Genomic DNA, 25,689 nt, shown 5'->3' on the forward strand with positions numbered 1-25,689 from the left:
AGTGCCCAAATCACTTCAGTGTTCACACAAGGACCAAGTTGTCTTTAGGGCCCCTCAAAGCCAAAAGTTCTTGTTCTGGGCAGATTCACAGCTTCACTCCTGCCAAAGCTTGAGCAGAAGACAGAAATCTGCCATTTCTCCAAGTTCTCCAAAAATGGCCCCTCCCAGACTGCACATAAGAGGAGGACCAAGGGTGTCCCTCACCTTGTGGGAGTTCAATTTTGGAAAAGCTCATTCCTCTTCCCATACTGGGCAGAGAGAGGTGACAACTGAGAGTGACACCTTCCTAAAAGTCACCAAGATACATCATTTCAGGATATGCTTATATTAGTAAATAAAATTATTGATTTCTTGCCTGCTAGAGCCAAGAGAAAGTAGTATGATATGACTTGTACTAAAACAACTAAAATCTACCCCTCCTATTCCAAGGTGGCTTCATCCAAGCTACATATTTCAAACCTTGAAAAATTTTAAGCAGGTGTTTTCTTATTTTATTTCGGTAGTGAAGTACAACTTCCCCATTGCTTCCAGTCTTTTCCCTACAAGCCATTGGAAGTGGAAATGTGAACCTAGAGTCACAAAGCATTTTCTCTGCATTCTCTAGGCAAAGGTTAATTAAAAACTATGTCAATCTGGCAGCCTCAGCAATGATACAAATGGAAAATAAAAAGTCCTAGAGACAAAATACCCACCTGTGGCAAATAAATCCCAGTCTATCAGATCAGGCCTCCTTTATCAATAATGTTTACAAAGAAAGGCTCATTGGAGCACATTTTGAAGATGAACAGGAATGGAATGACATGAATTATTGGCAAGAAATATGTGTAAAATTGGCACATCACAGGTTTTTTGGCTTTCACAGATTAGAATAGGTGTCTGAGATTCACTCTCTTGCCTGACTTGGGTCTTGACCAGAGAGAGCTGAGGTCAGGTCTCTTACAGCCCACATGAAAGCTTTAATGGCCTCTCCTCAGTACCACAAAAAAAAAATATTTCACATTGCCATGGCAACACAAACCACTGTAAAGCTAGATAGCAATATAATTTAGTTCCTCTTTCGCTCCTTGAACAAAGTTAAATAATTTTGAGTAGATCAGATCTGGCTCCAAGACAGAAAACACAGTAGCACTCTTCCCACACAGCCCTGATAGGATATAGCATCAGGCAGGCCTATCATTTCTCTCTTTTCCCTTTATTCCATGCCAGGTTCTTCTTGATTAAGTAATAATGTGAAATGATGGAACAAGAAAAAGTTGGAGTTCCCCAAAGGAAATTAAATGTGCCCTACAGCTCATTGTTTTTACAGTCACATCTGTCTTTTGGACAGATTGGTACCTGCAAGTGCTCCATTTGCTTTTCAGGGGGAAAAGAAAAAAAAAAAAGAAAAAAAAAAAAGAAAGAAAAACTATGACTGTTTCCAGCAATTGCACTTAACAGCCACTTTTAGTCAAGAGTTGCTGTTTGGCTCCCATGCTTCCAGGAAACATTGTTCTGTTTGCTTTCAATGGCAAAGAAAAAATAAATTAATAGATGGTGCCTCCAGGTTTTTGTCTAGGAGTAAGGATACACCCTTTCGAACACGGAACTGAGCACAAGCCAAAGGGAGGACAGATTAAATGGAGCGAGCTGCTCTAACTGATAATGGTCCCTCTCTTGAAAATAAAGGTTAAAGGAAAAGATGAGAGAGAGGTAAAAATTTTCCAGAAATTCTACAAAAAATGGGCCAATATTAGCACTACACTGATCATTTACCATCAGCTTCTCAATTCCTGCTGTAAGACAAGAATAGAAACAAAACAGGGGAAAAGGCACAATGAGGGCAATTCATGGCAAACTTTAGAGCATGACAGATCAGGAAGTTCAGGAAATCTTGAGCAGGGGAGTGTATTGAGTTTATGGGGTTCTTTTTTTATCCAAACCTATAAACCTGATAACAGAATTCATCAAAAAGGTGCAAACCTCTTGTTCCAACAGGTATGGCTCCTGGGCAGTAAGGCACAGAATTCAACCAAGGTGAAAGGAGAATTAATCTTTCTGAGTGCTATTAAAATCCAGAAACCAGTCACCTTTTGTGCCCTATGTCACTTCCCTCCATCCATTCTGTGTTCCTGTGTTTATTTTGTGCTCTGCCCTCACCAAATTCTGGACTATACAGTAATTTATCAGGGAATTACAGGCAGCAGGCCCGCGGAGGAACAGGAATGGCCACGGGCAGGCATCCATGGCTACATGGGAGTGGTCAGCAGTACAGGCCCCTGGAAAGTTTTACTTTCCAAAAGTAAAGTGGAACCTTGAAGTCAACAGGGATTTTGCTTTCTCAGGAACATCATTCATAGACCTGCCTGGCAAATTAATTTCAAGAACCTAAAGCAAAGTGATCTCATAGATGGCTAATGTCTAACTAGCAATTAATCTATTTAAGCAGAGCTTCTATTTCATGGTTCAGCTTTGGAAAGTCTATAAAATTATGCATTTGCCCGCAGAAACAATTCTGGGCTAATTTAGGTAATATCAGACAACTTACATACAAAAAATTTGGTACTTTCAAGGGCATCAGGCTTGAATGAAACTCAGAAGCATTCTTGACACAAATGTTTGCACAGAGATATTTACATAAGACCAGACTCTAACTGAATCATAAGATCCATGTTCCTGATATAATTTATTGTGTGATACTTGGCACGCCCAAACTTCAGCCGGGTAAAAGCAGCAAAAAACATTGAAATACGATGAGAAACTCTATATTTGTATTATTGTGTTACCCTAATTTTTGCAAACATTGAGCTGTGAATTGTGACTGGTGCAGCTGGTGGATATGGAAGGACAATGGAAGCTTCCTGGAGTGCTGGTTGTCATTATGTTAGGTTTCAATTGCCTTTCTCTGCTTGCATGTGTTAAAAGTCTATGTAGAATGGAGCAAGATGAAATCTAAAATTAAATTGCTGCAGTTACAATGGGGAGGCAGAATATGCATTTTGTTCTAAAGATAGGTGGGTGAATTAGGGCCCAAATCTCCCTAGATTGTCTATGGAATCAGTAGAGCAACAGGGGTTTCTCAGGGATGAATCCAAAACATGTTCCTCAGGCTTTTTGTAAATTGTCTTGTGGACATGGAATGAGCAGAGGATTCTTTGTCACGTGTGTAAACAGCAGAGTGGGAACAACTGCACACTCCTGGGATGGCAACTTGCACTCATAAAAAGCAAATTTATCGTCTTTGCTTTGCTCAGCTTTGCCCAGGAAAAGTTTGTGGATATTTGGGATGGCTTACACAGGCACTAACACCCGTGTTCCTGGAGTTTGGAATATTTCCTTGGGCTTTTTTCTTCACAGAGAGAGTGAAGCTCTTTGGGATGTTGTGGGGTACCTGAGGTGTGGGACTGAGACCATGGTAGGTGGTTCCTGAATAATCTAGGGAAGCATCCACCCTTTATCATCTTCACTCAGAGGGTGGGGAGGCCCTGGGACAGGGTGCCCAGAGAAAATGTGGCTGCCCCATCCCTGGAAGTGTCCAAGAGCAATCTGGATGGGGATTGGAACAACCTGGGGTAGGTGAAGGTGTCCCTGGGTGTTCTTAAGGTTTGGAACTTGGTAATGTTCAGGCTCCCTTCCAATCCAAACCATTCTAGGATTCTACAGCCTTTTCCTGTTAGAATGTGTGAGAAAAACAGAGTTTGTGCCCAGGGCATCACCAGGGCAGACAGCCCCATTAGTCCATAGGTCAGGAGCTCTCAGGGCAGACATCACAGGAGCTGTTTGAACAACTGTCCCAGGCTTGCTTTGTCAGGGACATTTTGTTGAGTTTCTGGGCAATCACATTTGCCCACTTGACATTTGCTAGCGGGTTTCGATACTTGCTGCTTCATGCCTTTAATTCCTTCGCTGGGTATGTTTCAACTATTTTAATGAGCTGATGATAAGTTTGAAGGGTGCTTGTCCAGCACAAAGAAAAACCATTTGTGCCAGGAGTGGGAGCACCATTAGCAGCCATGGCCTCAATCCTTGCTCCTAGTTCAGGGTCTAAGTACTACAAAAGCACTTTAAAACTAAAAGTGCTAAACTAAACTAATTAAGCTTCTCCTTCTTTATGAGGAATGGAGGGGTTTAAGCCTGGAATTCACCTTAAATACTTTATATTCGTTTAATTTTCTTAGGAGTTTTACTGTAAATTGTTTAAACATTATCACTGTGAATACAGGGTCTGGTGGAAATAGTGCCTGCCTACAGCAGGGGATTGGAACAATGTGGTCTTTAAAGTCCCTTCCAACACAAAATTTTCAATGATTCTATGATTCTACAAAACACACCAACAAATCACACTTTGCTTACTTTGATTTGGTATCGGCTTCTTTCTTCACTAGTGAGACAGTTATTGTACATCTTCAATTTATTTTATTTATTATTTTAGTGATCATAAGCTAGAGGAGCTAATATGGTGCAGTCCTATCACAACCCAAATGAAAAGAGAGGGTTTTTTTTCTTCACAGTTTTGGACTTTGAAGCATGAAAGAATAAGCCAAGGTCTTTGCAAGACTAAGGAACAAATTCCAAATCTCACATTTTCTGCATCATTAACTCTTAAGTTGCCCGAAGTTTGTCAGAACAAACTATTTACTGCAGGTGAGTTTTGCAACTGTTCTGGCTCTCTCTCTGGCTCAGAGATTCTGTAAGGCAAAACTGGGTTAATTTGGAGTCAATGGAGGCACTGGGATAACAGCAGATAAAATTGGAAAGATATTCTAGAAATTCTATTCAAGATCCTGGTGTTCTGCCTCATTTCTAAGTATAATTTGGAAGAGTTCACTTCCAGGTGAGGGTCTGCTTTCCCTGCCATAAAAACAAAGAACTTGCCTTTCCCTAGAGGACAGCACCAAGCAAAGAGTGGAAAAGTAGAAATCGGCTCAGTCTTACAGGTGGGCACATGAAGAAATGGTGCAGAAATTTAAATTGCATTACATAACAAATTAAAAATGAAGAATCATGAGCAGTTCGTATGTTAGCACAACTGATTTTGTTTATTTTTAAACCACCCCAAAAACCAATCATGCTTTATGTACATAGGCAATACATGGGATAGCACACCGAATGCAGACAAGAAAGAGAAAATATATTCTGGTTTATTTTGCTGGTGATTTAAATTTTTATTCCTTTTTGTTGTCCATCTGCTCAAGCTGATGAGATGATCCAACCCATACAGATTCCTATGCCAATCCTACCTCACCTCCCAATCCCACCCCATCTCTCAGAGAGGGGAATCCATCCCATTTCCTCTGGGGGTTTTTGCTGAATGCTGGAATTTTCTGATTTTCTGTCAGTTCCTCTGGACCTCATTTCTTATGGAAAACTGTTTAGTGTAGAACAAGTTTATCAGCACGGATCTGCTTTAACTATATTCTATAGTTAGTAGGTGAGACCAGCTAATGCTTTGGGTTACTCAGGAAATCATAAGTAGCACACACACACAGAAATTTAAACAGAAAATAATCTTCCACGTCGTTTAAAGTGTTAATTTTCTTTCTTGTTTCCAGTGTCATTTATTTTGCTAAGCACTGCTGTAATTATTTCCACTTGTGTTTATTATGCTCTTATTTTCTTACAAAACAGTACACTAGGCTTTCTGTATAAAACATATATATAAACATTTATATATATATATATATATATAAAAAACCAAAGCAACCACCCCCAAAATTGAATTACAGGTATGTATTTGTCCCTCATGAGAAAATATACCGTGTGTACATCAGTTTGTGGTCCCTGAATGTCACAGCCCTGGCTATTGGAATGGGGTCAGAAAGAGAGGGTACTTCTTTTCTCCTTGTTTTGCTTTAGACCACATGAGAAATTACACAAGGTGAACAAAAGCAGGGTAGTCACAGGAACTATCAGATCCTGTTCACACATTGGCACCACGTTGTTCTTGTTGCCATTGTTATTGCTAGTCTCCAATTTGGCTTCTAGTTATTACTTCCCGGGAGTTAATACATCTTTTTTTTTTTTTTTTTTTTTTTTTTGTCATGTATATTCTCCCCTCAGAAGCTGCTGGGTGGAGGTTCAGGGAGAATGAAACACTAGAATGTCTCAAAGATCCTGTGACTCTGGAAATTCTTTCCCTGCCTAACCTTTCTGGCCCTCTTTATCAAAGATGATCAATCATTTAGGAAATTGTGGGTAATTTGACATGGCAACTAACCTTTAGTGCTTCTGGACGCTGATTTGAGACTGGTTTTTTTTCCCTCATTCATTGCTGGCATTAGATGCCAGCCTTGCATTTTTGTATAAATATTGTTTTTTCAGGTGTAAGGCCTCTGTTATTGGTACAGATTGTTCTCTGTCCTCAATATCTCTTCCTTCAGGAAACAAACTGGTCATTGGAACTACTTATCATTACTGAGTGATGTGGTGGGAGAACCTCCACACTTCAAAATTGGGTGGTACCAAGGGAGGGGTTAAACTTTAGCCTAATTTATTTAGATCATGTAAAGGTGACCTAAATAAACTTCACCCCAATTTGGACTTTAGTACTTCTCAACCTAAAGACTCTGTAATTGAAAAACCCCAGATATAAAAAAAGGCTATTAGGATTGGGGAAATAAAAATAAAAAAAAAAAAAAAAAGAAAAAGGAAAACTGTATAGAATTAAAAAACCAAAGTACTGCTTGCTGGTTTACAAAGAGTCTATAACACTGATAAAATCTTCGGAAACCAATGTGCTGCTTTTTTTTGTTTGTTTGTTTTTTGTTTGTTTTTGTTTTTTATTTTTGTTTTTGCTTTTGTTTTTTTTTGTTCTTCCCTCTCTCCATGCCCTTCTTTATTTTGGCTTCATTTCAACCCGGGAGTTCATGTCATCCCCTTCCAGGTCATACTCTTCTACTTGGCCACTGGTCCACACCTTCATGCGGTCGGTGAGGTCGCTGGTCCTGGGTGCCAGGATGAAATCGTAAATCAGGGCAGCACTTGCTCCTCCAATGATTGGGCCAACCCAGAAAATCTGGAATACAAATCCAAGTCAGTGCATCAGGTATTTCTGCACTTGAAGCTCTTCTTCATTCTGAAATTTGCAGCCTGCCCACCTGAATGTTTACTTAACCACACAGCAAAAAGCCAGGAATTTCTCACCATGAATTGGTGAGAGACCCAGAAGCGAATAACTGTGACTGTGTTGTCAAGTTGTGGTATGTAAAATCAGTTACCTACTGCTAAAATATCTCTGCTACTCCAGATGGAGTTGGCAGAGGAGCATAATTTCTGCAGGAAAAGGACATTATTTCCATCCTCCTATTAAATTCCAGTAATAAGTGAATTTGAAAGTAATACTTAACGAGGGGTTTAATTTGCCACTAGCTGTTGCTTAGCTGGTGATATGGCTGTGATTGAACTGGCCTAACCACTTTAAAAAACTAAAATTTAGAAAGAGAGATAATGAAAGGATTTTAGTAGACAAGTTGATTTTGTTAGAAACAACAGAAGATATTGAAAATTTTGCAGGGTCAAAGCACCGCTGAGTCTGAAAGCTCTTTTATTCAGCAATATCAACAGTTTAACACAAAATATTACCTCTATCTTTTTCTGCCCCTACAAAGGGCAATAATATTCCTATTAAATTCTGAAGATATCAGCTCCTCACTTAGTTAGTTCCCTATAGTGTCCTAATAATAGTGTTCAAGTGGTAGAGCCTGCCAAAATTTCCCCAGTGTCCTCCTTTTATGTTTTACTATTTAGATTAAAATGGAATCTGTTTCCAAGACTTTCACAACCTCATTGTATTACCACTAAATTTCCACCTGTGCCTATGCCAAAATCATGAGTAGAAGAGTTGGAACAAGCCCATTTTATATATTCAAGAACACATACTCATTTACAACTTTATACCAGCCTCCATTATTGAGCTTTGGTGAAATAAGTAAATTTTTGTGAAGAGCCTCATTTTAACCACATTTAAACACAAGGAATAATTTAAAATTTATAGTGTTTCCTGAGCACTTATCCTTGAAAACACATAAGCAGACACTCAGCTTTAAGATGCTGAACATTTTATTCGCTCTCAAATAGTAGATGATCCATTTCAGTTTATAAACATGCTTAAGAATCTTTCTAAATTGGGTTTTACCAGATTAAGCAGCAGCACTTTACTAACTTAAACAATAAATACACAATACAGGATTCTGTGAAATAAGGCTTAAACAATAAAAGTGTTTTAAATAAATGAATATAAAGGGGAATAACCAAAGCAAATCTATTGTATTACTTTGAACACAGAGATTGAATGAGTCTAAGGAGTTTTTGTTTGCCTGAGGCTGGTCAGGATTGTAAGAATATTCTGTGTTAAATGAAAAGGAAATGCCAACTCTCTGAGTTGTTCCTAATGATACGTGTTGAGATGTTTCTGATCTTGTAGGTTACGTGTTTTCAGAGCCTCTTTTGAGTAAAACAAATTTACTCAACTCACCCAGTGATTTTCAAAGTTGTTGGCGATGAGCGCTGAGCCGAAAGATCTGGCTGGGTTAATTCCACAGCCCGTGTAATCAATCTAGGAGGCGGAAAGAGAACCAGAGGTGAGGCACAGATGAAGTTTCCCCATCACCCCCCTGCCTTCACTGGCCCACTCCCAGGTGGGACGTGGCAGATACAACGTCTGAGAGATAAAATCTTACAGCGAGAAGATGTCCCAAGGCAACGGAGAGACCAATGGCCAAAGGCGCCGATCCCGAGACGTCGTTCCTTCTCCGGTCTGTGGTGGCCAGGACACACAGCACCAGCTGGAAGGTGGCAATGATTTCAATTCCCAGCCCTTGGCCTGCATTAATTCCCTCTGAAAGCTGCAAGGAGGCAAGAGAGAAAATGTTATTTCATATTCCTGCATGACTTCAACTGGTGTAACAAAGTTCGGCGACATCTATTTCCTCAATACGGAAATGCAGACCTGCACTTTCCCTCCTGGGGTTCTTTTTTCTTTTTTCTTTTTTTTTTTTTTTAACAGGGGGAAAAAAATAGGAACAAACAGAAAAAATTGAAGAGAAGCTAGTTTTGAAACACTCCCTTCTGTACTCAAGCCTAGCCATTAGCAGTTTTTTCTGATCCAGCGTGGTTGAGCAGTTGCTGCTTCCAGCCAAAGTGAGCACTCAGCCACTGGGCACAATGAGAGTGCAATTGATCTATGTGTGAGAAACAAATCAGCCAGAGAGTCACCTTCATCAGTTTATTCTTCAGATGTCCACGGTGGTGCCCGAGTACAGCCACTCATTGCTTCAGAGATTTCCACATTAGTATTAAGATATTAATTTTCCACCTACACTATGAATCAATGCCTGAAAAAATGTCTCTAATGTCACAGAAAATACCCTGAGATCTCCACAGAGTTCAGGTGGGACTGGTAGATGTGACAGTAGACCAAAAGTACGTAAAACATCTCTAGATATTAATGTTTAGTCAATATGTCTCCAATTTGCACAGATAATGGTGTAGTCAGTGGAGATGAGATCCATTAATCTGATGAAATGAAGGGGATAATTTGAAAGCTTTATCTTTTTTTGTTTTATAGATCTCATCTGACTACAAAGAGCTTAGACACCGAACTCACTAGTGAAGTACTTTGTGGTGTCTTAGACACAAACTGAATGAACTCATTTAACTTCTTTGGGATAAAAATTTAAAAAAAATCCCCAATTAAGTAATCCCAAGGGGCTGATGAGAGTGCTGCCATTTCCTACTGAAGTAGATTATCTAGAAAAACTCCGTCTGTGAGAGATAAATATTCAAATGGTGTTATTAGTCATAAAATCAGCAGCGTTTCTACAGCAAATTTCTACAGTAAATGCTGTAGAACATATTGAAACCATGGTGATTCACACAAATGGACATTACAGAGCAGAAATGCTGTCATATTTCAGGAGCACTGCTAAAAACTTAAGCCTAACAAGAAACCATAGAAGTAAACCATTTGATATTATAACAAGTTTTGAGTTCTGCTTTTAATTGCTGTATTCAGTGGTGTCTTCATTAAGTCAAAGCAAGTTTGTCACTGAGCTGAATAACTTGATGTTAAGCAGAAATAACTCACTTTCATGGATGGGATGAAACATGAGCTTGGCCACAGGCCAGAGAACTGAGAATGTGACTCAGAGTAGGAAGCAAACTCTGCAAAACTTATATTAATTTGTGCTATCAGTAGGTTATCACATCTGTCAGAGCCCCTGCATTAAAACTGCTGGGTCATACGTGGCAAAAACACATAATTACATGTTATTGTGACCTGTCCAGAACAATGAAACCACGGGAAATCCTGCTATTAATTTGATCTTGTGCTTTATGCCCTAATTTCCCCAAAGTTAATATTTGAAAAACCTTAACACTTAAAGATGGTTAACTGAACTATTTCACTTTCCACAGGTGCTGTTCACATTTCTTGTTTCTTCTCTGGAACAAAGTTTAATATCAAAATCCTAAGCAATAAAAGTCATTCGAATCTTTGCTCAGCATAAATCTGATTTTTAAATCCTGCTAACATGAAACACTAATAATGTATTTTTTATAGCTTGTACTTCAACATGCAGGAGGGATATCCTCTGAGCCGGAAGTAGTTTATCCACAAACAGAAGGGATTTCTGGTTCAAAAGATGGGTATTTTGGTTCCTTCAGCATCCATAGAGTAGAAACTGAAATCCATTAATGAAATCTTTGTCATTATTAGGACTTGTATTTGAGAAGTGTGAGTCTGACATAAATGCATCCATATGAGATGCGCTGAAAATTGCAGGATCCAGAAATCCATGCTTGATATGTCTGAATTAATATTCTATTGCTTTTGTAAGATTTAAAAATAAACTTCTTTTATTTTCACTGTAGAGACAGTAGGATTTTTGTCTCTCAAGAAATTAAGGCCTCCAGTGTGTTTCCTTGTAACAAAACCAATTTAAGAATCTGGACTACATACCCTCTGGAAAATCTTATCTCACATTTGGAAGGCCAAATGGCCAAACTTTAAAGCCAGGTGTCTTAGCAAATAAGTGACTGATGTGCACATGCCCAAAAGTAGATAAGAAACCGAATTCTTTCCTATCATAATGCAACCCCAGAGAACCCAGAGCTGACGCATCAATGCTAGCATTTGACAAAGCCTTGACATTTTAAAAGATTAAACACTGGCCACCCATTGGGCTTTCCCTTCCCTTGAAGGGCTTTTATAAAAGACAATAAGAGCAAAATCATTCTTTAAAAAACCTGTGATAATCTTTATCTTCAAGAGGCGGAAATCATATTCTTCCTTTCCCTCCAGGAAAAACACATCCTACATCTGACGTGACTTGAGGTCATTCTCCCTGCTACTCAACACTTATTGATGGGCTCTGTGGAATCAAAGAAAACCTGGAAATATCATAGGAAACCTTCTGCTTTCCTCCAGCCGGGTGATTTTACGCAGCCTGCCAGGAACATTAAGATTCCACTGTGAGAGCAAGGACTCTGGGCCATGTTCCAAAAACGGGACAAACCCAGGCCAGCTTTGGATGTCCTGCTTTGCTGGGCCCCGTGGACCTGCAGAGTGTAACTGTAGGATAACAGAGGATTTTTTTGCCTCCTTATCAGAGCTAAATTGTCACTGCAGCAGCTGCAGCCTGGGCCATCCATGGTACACATGGGACAGAGTTCACCATCCCGAGCACACCCCAGAAAAGAGTTAGAAAGGGAATAGGAAGGCACATTCCTTTGTGTCAAGTTAAAATGTGCATGTGACTATTTATATTTATATCATCCTTATTCACAGAGGATTTGAAAGTCTCACCCAGGTAACATTTTGCACATTTTGAATCTGCTGGTTTAAGCTCTTGACAGGACCAGGGAGACACAACCAACATGAGTTTGTCATCCTTTGTTTGTATTTTCTGTGTGTTATTCAGGTTTTTAAGGAAAGCTTGAACTTTTGTGGAATATTTTGTAGAATACCAGACTCCAGAATCTTCAGGGTAGTCTAAAGCTTAATCTGAATTTAGTAGAAAGCATTACCACACATTAGAGACCTGACTAAAAATCAACAGCTGTTCTTAACATCTGCCATTCTGCTACTGAGAATATCCAGAATACAAGGTGACCGATATCTCTGGTTCCTAAACAGACAAAATAATGCTTTGAAACAAGACACAGACACTTCTAGTGCAGTGTTGGGGTGAAGAGGACCCTTTCCTGTGAGCTGTACCCACACTGCAATGCCTTTTTCCCTGCACTGGTAACTTTATCTGTGGTCACAGGGTATTTGAGCTGACACTGCATCTGTCCTTGATATATCTGGTGGGAAATCCTTGACATCTTCTCTTTACAGTCCAATAATCCTCATTAAGGAAACAGAAAAAAATGCCAGAGGGCAGGGGACAGCATGGAAATTCCCTGAGCTTTTCAGGTTTCAGACCTGGGAGACTTCACGAGTGGATTCAGTGCTTTAAGGAACCCAAAGTCCTCTAAGGGGTTAAATGAAACACACAAGCCCATATTCATCTCCAAGGGAATCTACAAAGACATCTTTTCCCTTTTTTGTTCACATGAATAATTCCACTAAACTTCATTTCCAAGTCAGTGTTTTGACAGAAGAAGCACCAGAAACACAGATAAGAAATGGGCTGAATCATTGGCAAGATGTGAGAGCTATCTGTGGATTTATCTGATCAGCTGAATCAATCTTGGCTGCATTAACCTGCAGTGAGTAATTCCCCCTCAACCCTCACAGCTCCCAGACAAGAAGCAGAACATGTGGACACCTCAAGGGAGGTGCATCCCTCTGTGAGCTGAATTCCACCACTTCCAGCCTTAACAATCCCATAATTAATATTTCCCACCCCCCACCCCACCCCCCCCCCCGCCCAGTTCACTGTGAATCTCAACAAGGTCATGGAATAAAAATTGACCAGAATTCAGTAAAGGTACAGAAATCACATCTTCTACAGAAAATTCCTGAGATTGATCCTGATCAGATTGGAACTGACTGGAAACTAAGGAAGCAGTGAAGGAACAGTGACTCAAGAGACCTTCAAATGAGGAAACCCATAAAGCATTATCTAGACATGAACATGAGAGCAATCAGTTGAGGGGAACACCTCATTTTTGTCTTAGGAAATGGGCAGTGGCCACATCGCTTCCAGCTCTCCATAACATCAGACAGGAGATGGGAACTACAGAATTTGTTTCCCAGAAGTGCCCTTCACTGCCACATTTAGCTGACTGACTCCCACAGCAATAATTTGGGCAAATCAATGGTAAGTTTTCTTTCCTTTTGACCTTTTATTTTTTTTTTTTTTTTTTATTTTTTTTAATTATTTTTTAGGACAGGATATTTATGCGTTGTCCGCCTTCGGAAGAGAAACAGGGACAGGAAATTAAACTGGCCCAAGGTAAACCCCACTGTGTACTTCTCCAGTGGCTTCATATTTTTCTCATTATGAGTAAAAGTATATCAAGTCCAAACCTGCTTCCCGTTATATGGATAAGACACTTTTGTTATGCAAGGTGGTTCCATCACGTGGTGCTGAGCTCCATCATCTCATCCAAAAAACCCTTAGCCCTGGATTGGAGCTCCCAGGGCCCAGCTTCCTTTCATATAACAGGGATTAGTTTCCTCATTGTTCCAGAAAAAGAAAAAAAAAGAGGCCTATGGAATTGCAGAAGTCTATTTTTTAGCAGAGGATTGTCAGCTTTCCCCATTCTTGTGAAACACCAAAGCATGCCCTGCCTGCTGGTGTGGTTTTGAGGGAGGAAAATTTAAGCCACAGCCTTTTTAACAGCTGGGATTTCTCTTCCTAGCATATCCTCACCATCTTACCTAAATTATTATCTTTTCTGTTCCGTGGCAGACATTTTTCTTAAAATCAGCATTTTATTCAAGTCAATTCTTGTCGTCTTACAGCATTTTCTTCTTACAGGTTAACATTTCCCTTCTTTGACTTTCCTTCTTTAACTGAATAAGGAAAACTCTTCACAATTATTTAGATGGTTCATTCTCTCTTTGTCACCCCCTCTTTTCAAGTAATAATCATTCTTTTTTGTACCAACTAGTTATAATTTAAGTGTTTGGCTGGCAAATTTCTTTAATGGGATGTTCTACAAACCTAATCTCAGAAATTCATCTCCCTGCTTCCCTCCAAACCACATCCCACTGTCTTGCCTGTCATTTTGTTTGACTTTTCTCACTCTTTCAGCTCCAACTCTGTCATGAAAAGAACCTGATGATTTCCATATTGATAACATACCTTTATTCCCCTGCAATTCTATCCCACATCTCCATAGCTACAAACCAGCCCTTGAGTGATAGTAAAAATTGATTCAGAAACTTTATCCCTGGCTGTTTAACTACAGTTATTCGCTTCTACCCTTGCTATTTAACAGCATCACTCTGAAATGGATGTTCTATACCCATTAATTGAGTATTAAGGATTCAGGGAGTGCAAAAGTCTCATTTCTTTAGTAAGGAGAGACAGGCAAAGATCTGAAGAGTTTCACTTGAAATTATACGACAGGAGCACTCAGAAGCTGCTTATGAATTAGCTTTGGATCACATCCTACATCAACAATGGAAGCATTCAGCAGAACCTGGGGACAAAACATATTGTCCTCTGCTAGATTATCCTTCCTATAAATACAGCCTTAAGAGCTCTAAAGGGGACTCATTCAATTCCCAGAGCAGAAATCATATTTTCCGTTCTTTAGGCAGCAGACACCCTCCAGGAACAAGGCTGAGCTCCCTCCTCCCACCCTCTCTGCAGGCTGAGGAGAAACTATCCAGAGTTTTGTGTTGTAGTACAATGGAGAGAAAGAGGGGAGAAGGATTATTAGAGTAAACCAGAGCACATAAAATTTGGATGTTGAACCAAGAGAGGTACTAAAACTCAGTTCCACTACAGGACTTGCATTTAGCACAGATGGTCAGAGACAGACAATTTTTTTTATTTATTTACACTTTTACTTTTTGTTGTGCCTCTGGGAAAGTTGCTTGGGAGAAACTATTTTTTTTCTTTTTTTTTTTTTTTCTTTCTTTCTTTTTTTTTTTTTTTTTTTTTTTGTTTGTTTTGTTTTGTTTTTGTTTTTGTTTAATGTTGCTGCTGAGAAATAAACAACTTCTATTCAGAGGATGAGGAATTGTGAGGTTTTGTAATTTTTTTTTCTTTACCCAGCCAAACCCAAGCAAATACTTAATGTGCTGCAATAGTTGAAGTACTCATTTATACCACAGAGCTGTTTATTATCTCCTCTATTACCAGCCCAGAAGGAGATTGTATTTCAGTGGAGAATTTTGGGCATATCTGAATTTGAGCTAAATAGGATCGTCCTCTCTATGTTGATACTGAACTAACACCTGGATTTGCACAAACCTCACAGTATGGTTGTTGGCAAAGTAAAATTCATTTTGTATTTCTAGACAAACTCCAGCAAATCTGTGAAGTTCTCAAAATTTGTGCACAGCTTTGAAAACTCGGGGTTTTCGATTTCCATGGGGTTAAAAACCAACTCTGAGGCTGTGCAATGCACTTCAGGAATTGGGGGAACAATTCCAGCTCCTTCATTCCTCCACCTTGTTCACCAAACAAGAAGTCCTGACAAAGCAAGGAAAAAGGGCTGAAGCTGACCTTACCCATTCCAAACACAGCCATCAGTGCCCTCAGGAGGAGCTGTGTGTGTCTATGTGTGAGGAAACACATTTCTGCTCTGAAAGCATCCACTGACTCCACTTGGCATAGAATTAGAGCCAAGAGCCTGGAAAAGTTTAGTTTTCTGTGACACCTCCAGTGGTTCCTAGAGAGGGGATGCACAGGACTCGTCCAGAGAAGCACACAGAGGATTTCTCTACTCCTTTCTAGGCTGTGGGTTGTGCCTTGCAGAGCTCTCAGGCCACATTTTTGCCCTCCTGCTGTTTATAATTTCCTCCAGGATGCCTGTCAGGCCCTGTATATTTGATTTAACAGGTTGATGTTGTGCCTCAGCTCTGCAGCGAAGCTGCAGCAGTCTAACACCAGCACGGGCTCTGAGTGCCAGGAAGATCAGCACTTTCCCATCAGTTACACATTAATAAATACTCAGGGCTCAAAATGTTCCCAGCCATCCCAAAAAAACCTCCAGGAGACAATTGTAAAGACCCCTCTGTTATTGAACTCCCTCGATTAGGCTGGAGAACGGACAAATAAGCAAAAATGTACTACTGCTCTAAGCAAAACAGACAATTTCCTCTGGAGACAAACAGGAAATGTTTCAAGGGCTATCTCTTCTTCCTTTAGTACCTGTGATGTGATTTGGTATCCTTGCTTTAAAAATGCTTCACTTAAAAATACCTATACAGCCCAGATAGTGATATTTTTTAGGGTTCTCTGATTAAAGAAATGTTTTTCTCAGCTTCCTGAAGGTTTACATTATCTGCCAAAACCCATGAGCCCTGCTACAAAAACCTAGATTTTTTTTTTCTTACCATTTCACCAATTTAATATTTAAGCAGAATTAATCCAAATTATTCATTCTCTTGCTGGGGACATTTCCATTTGTTTTCAGGCTGTGTTCTTTGCCATGTCAGATCTTGGTTCAGAACCCACACGAACTAACAGATATTTTTTTAACCTTTCCAGTGAATTTAAATTATGATTTGAAATTTGGGTTTATCTCATTTGAAGAATCTTTCTATCCATCTGTTTCTGGTCTGTGAGTGTCTGTCTTCATAACACATAGAACACCCAAATATATTTGGTAAAATCAGACAACTCTGTGGAAAGGAAATCAATTTTAACTGTTTATTGACCCCTCAGGAAGGGTGGTGGCAAACTGAATTTTACTTAAATCCTACCAGGTTTGATCGTTGATCTAACACAGAAAAAAATCATTATCTGAAAATCCCAGCATGACTCCACTTGTATTACAACATTAACTAGCCTACCAAATTAATAATGTTTTTTAGATCTATGGCAACTCATTGTTTTAAACACTCTTGTGCACCCCTTTCAGGAATTACTACCATTTCTAAATGGAAATAAATGAAGAGAACCTTAAGCTTAATGCCTGCAGAGCATTTTCCACATGGTCATCCTTGGATCCAGTGGCACAAAAGCCACTTTGATGTCCTCTGTTGCAGCACAGGAGGTCTGGACTGCAGGAGGAGGAGCACCAAGGCCTCTCCTTGTCCCAGGAATGGCCTTGCTCCTGCACCCCTCTGTGCTGCCTGACAAAATCCTGGGATATGGCTCCATCGTTAGAGAGCAAATCTTCACAGCAATGGAAATCAGATAATAAGCTCTGAGATCTGAGATAAGAACTAGAGCCATAACCCCGAGTTCTCTGGGGGACGGGTGATAACCATCAGGTTTACATCTCAGCCCAGATGTTTCTGCTGTCACCGTGTGAACCCATTAAAAAGAGGCCAAGAGCGTGGCCAGTTTTGAGCAGGTGCCTTTCCTGTGTCCCACCTGCCCTGCCTGGGGCCTCTCAGCACAATGCTGGCAAGCCTTAAAAGCCCTCTGCTGCAAAAACTGACAGGGAACAATGAGCTATTGTTGTGACAGTCTTTGTTAAGAAATAAAAATCCCAGATCAATGTCATGGACCGGAACCATTTTGCTCATTTGAAAAATGCAGCAACAGCTTCTGGCCCCTTGTGAATGTTTGAGTCCCCAGGCTTGTCCCAGCAGAGGCAAGGTTGGCAGGAGAAGCCTAAACTGGATGAAAGATAGGCAGAGCAGCAGGCAGAGAAAGAGAGAATGAAACTCCTCACTGTCCTAAATGTGAGAAATATACAATATATAATCTGCTTTGAAAAAAACAAAAGGCCTCCAAGGATTTTTCAATAAGCACTAAAGGTCAGGAACTCAGCTGCGTGTCTTGTCCATCCAGCAGCACCTCTGGAACTGCAATTTTCCACAGTGACTCAGAGGAAAAGCAGCATCTCTTACTCAATTGTCCCCTCACACTGTCAAGCTCTCAGTTTGTTTTGGATGTTCTTCCAACTGGAGCCGGCTTTGTTTAATTGGAGGTTGGAGAATGGGCTCGCAGGGTGCGGGCACGAGGAGACAGGGAAATCACCAGGCAAACACTGAGTCATCCAGGGCAACCAGGCAAGTCCTGCTCCCCATGGTGAGAAGGCCTCTGGTGAGGACCAAACATGGGGATTGTCATGATTCCCATGGGGAATCCTCTCTGAGGCAAGTTTCTAAAAAGTGGGAAACATCCAATGGGGAATATCAGGATGAACACTTCAGTGCTGGTCCACAAACACCATTCAAAGGTGTGGCAGGTCTCAGCTACACAAAATGGGAATTCCCAGTGCTGGTGCAAGGTTATGTTTGCATTGGAAATGCAAATTGGGAATTTGTGGGGAGAAAATTCACCAGGCATGGATGCCCTAGAGATAAGATCATCCTTATCAGATGATAAGGATCCACATATCATATCCTATGCTCCACTCTCCCAGAGACCAGTGATTGTTTATCTTCCCCAAGTAGCAGAATAAAGCTGGAGCTGGGGATATGTAGACAGTAAAGGAAAAAAAAAACCCTAAAAATCTCCAGCACTGAGGTTCCAGGTTGCTCTGTTGCTGCTGGATCACAATCCAGCTAAGTGGGAATAGTTATGGGAAAAGGATTCATTCCCATCACTGGAAGTGTTCAAAGACAGGCTGGATGGGGCTTAGACCAACCTGGTTTTGTTTTTCCTGTCCATGGCAGAAGGTTGGATCTATAAGGTTTTTTTCAACCTAAACTACTCCATGATTCTGTGGTTCTGTGGTGTGCCTTTGGTGAGGCTGGAAGGCATCTCACAGCAACAGATATGAGGTGTGAGAAGTCAAAGACAGCAAAAGTTTCCTTCTTCCCTGCCCTTGAGAAATCTAGAGCTGGACACGGGGTGTTGATCCCCAAAGGACATTGCACCAATTCTGCCACGGCTGATCCTGATTTGGGGAGCCCCATGGAGCAGCGGAGACACGGCCAGTCCTGGCAGAAATTCCAAGGGTGTTCCAGCAACAAGCAACTCTCCATACTCCAGAAATAGTACCCATAGGAATATTCACCTGCCTTAAAATCCTCTGAATCCACTGACCTTTGGCTTTTCCAGAGAGCTCTTTATTTGCACAAACAACGTTTATCAGTCCACCAAGTGTTTTCTAAACTCAAGCCCTCCTATTTGTTATTCTTCGTTGTTTTTCTTTTCCCTTTATCTACCCGAGCAACACTACCTTCAGGTCTGTTTTTCTTGCCTACAATTTTTGAACCACTTATAACTTTTAAAATAATATCTTTCATCATAAACTCAAAGGAAGAGTTTTCAAATAGTTTCCAAATTATAGCCCTGAGAGTTAGGGGACACATTTCCTGGCACTCTCATGACTATGCCAAAATATAGAAAACTATAAAACTGTGAAAATTTTGAAGAAATGTCTGTATTTGTCACAAAGTTCTAATTATTTAAATATACCTCTATATTTACCTTAGGTTATTAGATAGATAGATAGATGTATAAATATGAAATAACCTGATCTAAAAAAATTTTTTGAACATGTTTTTAAAAGTTGGATAAAACTTCTCCAGGCAAACATCGTTTGACAGCAAATATTGTGTTACTTTACACCACAGAAGTCTCCTCTCACCCCTCTTTCCTGCTTGAGCTCTTTGTTGGTCATTAACTGCCTTGCTGAGTAGTTTGTTCCATTATCCAAACTCCAGATCTGTCCTCATCAGACAATAGCCAGCTCTGCTGGCAGATGAGTGCATTTTGGATCTGGCATTCTCTATTCTTACAGCTTTACCTAATGGAAATTTGTAACGTGTAGTAATCCAACTTCCAAAAAAAGATACGAGATGATGTAAGGAAAAATATTTAAATTTTTAGAAGAGCAGACACACTGCATACTCCTCTTCCAGCTTCTCTAATTCTCAAAGTTTTTACTTTGGAACCCATACCACTACTAAAATATACTGGAAGTTAAGTGTCTTAAAAGGATTCAGTAATCTAAATACATCTCTGAGTGTTGTCCAAAGTGTCTTACTCAGGACCAGCCAAAGTAACTAAAAATATATCTGTTGACTTAAGTGAAGTTTGGATCAAAATCCTAATGTGTGACTAGTTTGCTTGTCTTAGTGTAAACCAGACCTTAACACTGAACATGTTAAAGGAACATCCCGAATTTTCATCCTCCCTTCTTTCTCCTCAGCCTTGTACTGTCCAGGGCTGGGTTTTGTGCTTCATTTGATTGTGTTCTCTTTTTTCCCCTTTGTGCAATGAGAAAGACATGGATTTCTCTCACTTCATTTTGGATGCTCAGCAGAGGTTTCCAAGCCTGGAGCCTCAGCATGGCAAAGAGGAGCTGTGTGTCCCTGGGAGCAACTCAGCAGATCTAAAGGTGTGAGTGCCTCTCTTTGTCTCTCATTCTCTGTGGATTAGAGAGGAGCCAGTGGGTTCTGAGTTTGGCCCCTCAGTGCAGGACCAGCAGCCAGGCAGGAGAAATCCAAATTCAGGCATTCAACCCCACCCAGTGTGGACTGGGAGCACTGGATGGCCACTCACTCCATTCCACTGCCCGCACCACACTTTCCCTAAAAAACACTTCTCCAAAAGCACGGCAGGGCCAGGACAGAGGATGAAGCCACACGCATCCAGAACCTCTTCCCAACCTTATCAAACAAGCAGCACTCTCTTTCTATTCCTTTTCTGAGCAGGGAATCTACACCTCATTATCCATAAGAAGAGCTGGAAGACAGAGCAGCTGGCAGAGATGCTAACTCTGAGCCTCCCCTCCTCGTCCTCAGGTTGAAAACCATAAGAGTAAAAGCAGCTCTGTGTTTTCTCCTTGTCAGCTCTTTGCTGAAGGAGGCACCTCGGTGCTGTGGATTCAGGATTTGTCCCGTTGGCCTTGGCTCTGCACGAGCACAGCCCCTCTGCTGCTGCTCCCCCGTGCCTTGGGCTCAGACCCAGGTCCCCCTCAGCCCTCCCCTGCCCAGGCACTCCAGGCTTGTCACTGGGAAATGAATGGATTTGCTTTCTTTTCTTTTCCTTTCTTGTTCTTTCTCCCAAGGGAGAAGAACAGCTGTTGCCCTCACTATCCCCAGGAGGGTCTCCCCACTGTCCTCCAGTCAGAACATTTATAACTGGACGTGAAAGAAAAAAAAAATGAAAAATTCTGAATATTTTCCAGTGAGACCAGAGCTTTTAGAAACTATATTCTCTGTTACTCCATTGCACAGAAATTGCTGATCCATTTGTAAAATTTATATGATGGAGACTCAACCCTGCCTGGTTTTACCTTTGTAGCTTGAGGAGTTACTGGCTGAAGGGCAAGAAGAGAATCACCCCCCCTCAGAAATGGCCAGGTTTGGAGCTTTGGTTAGAGGAAGGAACCAGTCATCAGGACTTTATGGAAGCAAAAGGGAAAAACCAAGGTTAAGTGCTACCAAAACCAGACCTCCCGTGTTTAATGGCAGTTGGACCTCTCGAGGAAACCACTTGGGTGGACACCCTGTCCTGTGTGGTCGAGCTGTTCCCTCTGTCAGTGGTTTCAGAGGAAAAGATCACATCCCAGCCTCGCAGCCAGACGCTTCTGGAGTCAATAAAATTATTTGCTTTTCTTCCCCAAAATGTTTTGAGTTAACCCATCAACATTTCCAAAGCACTGGCAGGATGGAATGGCTGCAGGCACCAGGAGAGAGGGAGGAGAGCAGCCAACTCACAGAGTAACACGAGGGTGGATGATATTGATCTGCCCAGGAATCACCTCAATATCAGATTTTATTCAGTTTTGAAAATTTGACCCATGTTCTGAATTAACTGCAATGTCCAATCACAGTATGCAAAACCATATTGCTATTTTGCCTAACTTATTTCAGAAGAGATGTTGCATTTGCAGCTTTATGTCCCAAATACCTTTGCGACTTCAAACGGGCAGAAGATTTCAAATTAGCTCAATTTACTAACTGCAGTCAGGAATACTCTGCAAGAAAGGGGCCAAGGAAAATATGTGAAATACTTGTTCTTAAGAGATCAGGTCAAATAAGTGACCAGAAGGAATTTCCATTTATAGCACTGTGTGTCCTGCAGTGGCTGTAGCACTGCCTCTGACAGTGGGACGATTTCAAGTTTAAAAATGTACTTATTTTTTTTTTTTTTTTTTTTTTCCTCCTATTATGCTGCAACAACAACAGCAAAATGATATTTTGAGGAGTAGGAGTTGTGGCCAGGCAGTTTTTAGGTAGCAGGATGAGAGCATCTGGCTGGGAGAGAGCTGGAACCTGCACCCCAGTTACCTGTAGCTGCCTCATATTTTCTTCCAATTTACACATGAGAAGTCAGGATTTGTCCAATTTTTGCCCAGAAATGCACAGAAAGGGCAGCTGGGACCCTGCCTAATGCAACAGGTACTGCTCACACCTTTGGGGGTGGGATTTCTCCTGCTGCACAACTCTCTCTGCTCCCATGAGTTTTCACTGCAGCCATCACCAGGATACACAAACCATCAATTAAGTACCGGGAATGAACCACACTCACAGAAGCCAAAACAACTGGTATATGCACATTAATCAGCCTGTCACCTTAGAGACCCTCAGAACCACAAAAGGTCATAAAACTGCCAACGATTTCAGAGTTAAATTGGCATCAAAAGCCACCTCTCAACAACTTGGATGTCCAAAACTGAACATGAGCAAAAACTGATCAGGACCAGTCCTAAATCTCCAAAACGAGGGTGGGGAGGAAGGACCATCCCTATGACATCCTGATTATCAGTCAGGACTGGATTCTCTGCGACAACAAACAGTCTGAGGTCACGGGCACCAACAGAACCCCCTGCACCTTTAGCAGATCACAGGTGCTATATTTCTACTCAAAATAAAATTAAAAAAAAAAATAAAGGAGGAATTAAAAGTTTCTACTTACAGCATCTATCCCTGCACCTTTAGCAGATTACAGATGTTACATTTCTACTCAAAATAAAATTAAAAAAAAAAATAAAGGAGGAATTAAAAGTTTCTACTGACAGCATCTACCCCTGCATCTTTAGTAGATTACAGGTACTACATTTTTACTCAAAAAAAAATAGAGGAATTAAAAGTTTCTACTTACAGAATCTACCCCTGCACCTTTAGTAGATTACAGGTACTACATTTTTACTCAAAAAAAAAAAAAAATAGAGGAATTAAAAGTTTCTACTTACAGAATCTACCCCTGCACCTTTACTAGATTACAGGTGCTACATTTTTACTCAAAAAAAATTCAAAAAAATAAAGGAGGAATTAAAAGTTTCTACTTACAGCATCTACCCCTGCATCTTTAGTAGATTACAGGTGCTACATTTTTACTCAAAAAAATTTAAAAAAAATAAAGGAGAAATTAAAAGCTTCTACTTACAGCATTAAGCCCCAGGGAGTTGCCTGGGAGAGAGGAGGTGACTCCCGAGAGAATGGCCGTGGCCACCACTGCCCCCAGGCACTGGGCGAGGATGTACATGAGCGCTTTGAAGATGCTGATCTGGCAGCTGAGCAGCAGCCCCAGGGTGACAGCCGGGTTCAGGTGCGCCCCGCTGATGTGGCCCACGCTCTGAGCCATGGTAGCGATGGATAACCCAAAAGCCAGGGAAACCTTCACGTTGTCCTGAGACCTCGTCGATGTTTTGTTGGCCACCACGGGGAAGTTGAAGCCCAGAGCTGAGCCGATGCTGATAAAAATAAAAAGGCTCATGGCCAGGAACTCGGCCACCACTGCCCTCCAGAATATTTTCTTTCTGAATTCACTAGCCATCTTTCCTGTTTTTCTCTCTCTCTCTCTCCCCTCCTCACTTTCTCTTCTCCCTCTCTCCCTTCCTTTGCCTGATATTTTTCCTTTGAGGTCTGAAGAGAAATCTGGAGGAAAAATACAGTCCTTGGATTATTTATAGGGCTTTGGGTGGTCTGTAGGAGGGAAGGGGTGTTGCACAAAAGGAGGAAAGAACATCTACATAGATGCTGACTGCTAGATTGATGTAAGACACTGTTTGCCTGCCAAAGTTTTTTTTCTTCCCTTTTTTTTTTTTTTTTTTTTCTTTTCCCCTCCCTTAACAGCGCTCGATCTCTGCCGCGCCGTTTTTAAGAGGCTTTTTCAAATTCTTGGAAAAAAAAATCCTTAGGAGAGCCTCAGGAATTTCAGCCTCACTCCTTTAACTCCTGTGTCCTCTGTCAGCTCGTGGATGGGAAGGAAAGCTTTGACGGGATTTCTGTCTGGAAATTCTCCCTGAAACAGAAAGCGAAGTTATCAGTGCAGGCTGGTGAGTTATTCACGCTCAGCTTCAGCAGCAGCAGATAACAGCTGAAAGTAGTAAATAAGACTGACAGCTAAAGCCACACTCCAGAGGCTTCAGTAGCTCTGTTTTATTTGAAATAAAAGGTGGAAATGTCCCTTGTGCTGGCTCTGCGGGCTCGGGGCTGTTTGGATGCCAAGTCTGGCGCTGTACGGACACACTTGGATTTACACAGCTCACACGAGTTGGTGTTCACTGCTGGGGGATCACTTTTAATCTCTGTAAATCTGCCATAACACCGCGGTAAGCTGGAAGCTTTAAACGCGTGTAATTTGGATGCCGAGGATGATTTTTTTTATTTTTTATTTTTTTAAATTTATGTTGTTCTTGCACTTTTCTTCTTCCAAACACAGAGGGATCTCGAGGTTTCCCCAGCCTTCTCCTTCTGTCAGGAAGGAAAAAAAACCAATTTGGGGGCTTCCTATCCCAGGTCCTGCAGTGAAAGCCCATCTCTCATCACCCTGCTGAAGGTCACCAGGAGACTCTGCTGCTGAGCCACAGGAGTGCCCGGACAGAGGGACAGAGAGCAAAAGAGAAGTGAAATTACATGCTTGGGTTTGCAGAAAAAATGAACCTCCCGGCAGTGCCAAGCCTCTCAGAGCAAAAGGTCTCACTCAGTGCCCGGTTTTATCTCGAGGAGCTCGGACATAGGGCTCGGATTAACCCCTGAGCTCTCAGCTCCCTCCCTGCTCTGCAGCTGTGAGTGTGCCCTGCTGGAAATCCCGGGGTCTGCTCCCACTTCAAACCCAGGGAAATCTCTTCCAGAGGCAGGAAATAATTCCCCAGGCGCAACTTTTGAAGGATGGGTGTTTAGAAACAGCCGACTTCTCTGCCTCCTCTTTTTTTTTTTTTTTCTCTTCTTTCTTTAATGCGCTGGTAACATCTTCTGAATTGTAGCTAAATTAATTCAAGGCTTTTTCATTTGGACAATGTGCCAGTAAGAAGGAAAAAACTGAATATGCACCTGGATAGTATTAGACGGCCAATAAGGGGATTTTTTAAATATATTTGGTTTTCAAAAGATGATTCAGTGACAAAGCTGAAAACAGTTTAAATAAAACCCCAGATGTCTGCAGCTTGACATACCAAGTTCTTATTCTTCCTAGGCATCAGATGTTCTTGATTTTTCACATAGCCAATTTTATTTCCTTTTTGTTTTACACTTACACAGCAGGACTGTACCAGTGAGAAAGGAAAAAGCAAAGAAACAGGAACAAATTAGTTATTGTGTTTACTCTTCTAATTACAGTGGGACTTCAATGAGGAACCATGTAACAGACAAATCAAAAATCAAATTTAGCCAAATACTGGAACATAGCGGAATTTTAATATAAGATACAGTTGATTTCAGTTGCATCCTGTCCAGTGGAACTTTTTATTTACTGCAAACACTATCTGAGACAAAGATGTTCAGTGCTC

At 41.0% G+C, this 25,689-nt stretch overlaps 1 protein-coding gene and 1 long non-coding RNA gene across 2 annotated transcripts in view; both read right to left on the reverse strand.

Moving 5' to 3' along the window:
- The window catches only part of LOC136358081 (uncharacterized), an 829,601-nt gene that overhangs the window by 79,513 nt on the left and 724,399 nt on the right, over positions 1–25,689 (reverse strand). The window lies entirely within an intron of this gene.
- AQP1 (aquaporin 1 (Colton blood group)) lies at positions 5,149–24,153 on the reverse strand. The gene is made up of 4 exons (XM_066313691.1): positions 23,346–24,153; positions 8,655–8,819; positions 8,450–8,530; positions 5,149–6,991 (listed from the first exon to the last, which is right to left on the reverse strand). The coding sequence occupies exons 1-4, from the start codon at positions 23,733–23,735 to the stop codon at positions 6,812–6,814; spliced, it is 816 nt and encodes a 271-aa protein (XP_066169788.1). The 5' UTR covers positions 23,736–24,153; the 3' UTR covers positions 5,149–6,811.

The sequence above is a fragment of the Sylvia atricapilla genome, chromosome 1, assembly GCF_009819655.1.
Source record: "Sylvia atricapilla isolate bSylAtr1 chromosome 1, bSylAtr1.pri, whole genome shotgun sequence".
In the NCBI taxonomy this organism is placed as follows: domain Eukaryota; kingdom Metazoa; phylum Chordata; class Aves; order Passeriformes; family Sylviidae; genus Sylvia; species Sylvia atricapilla.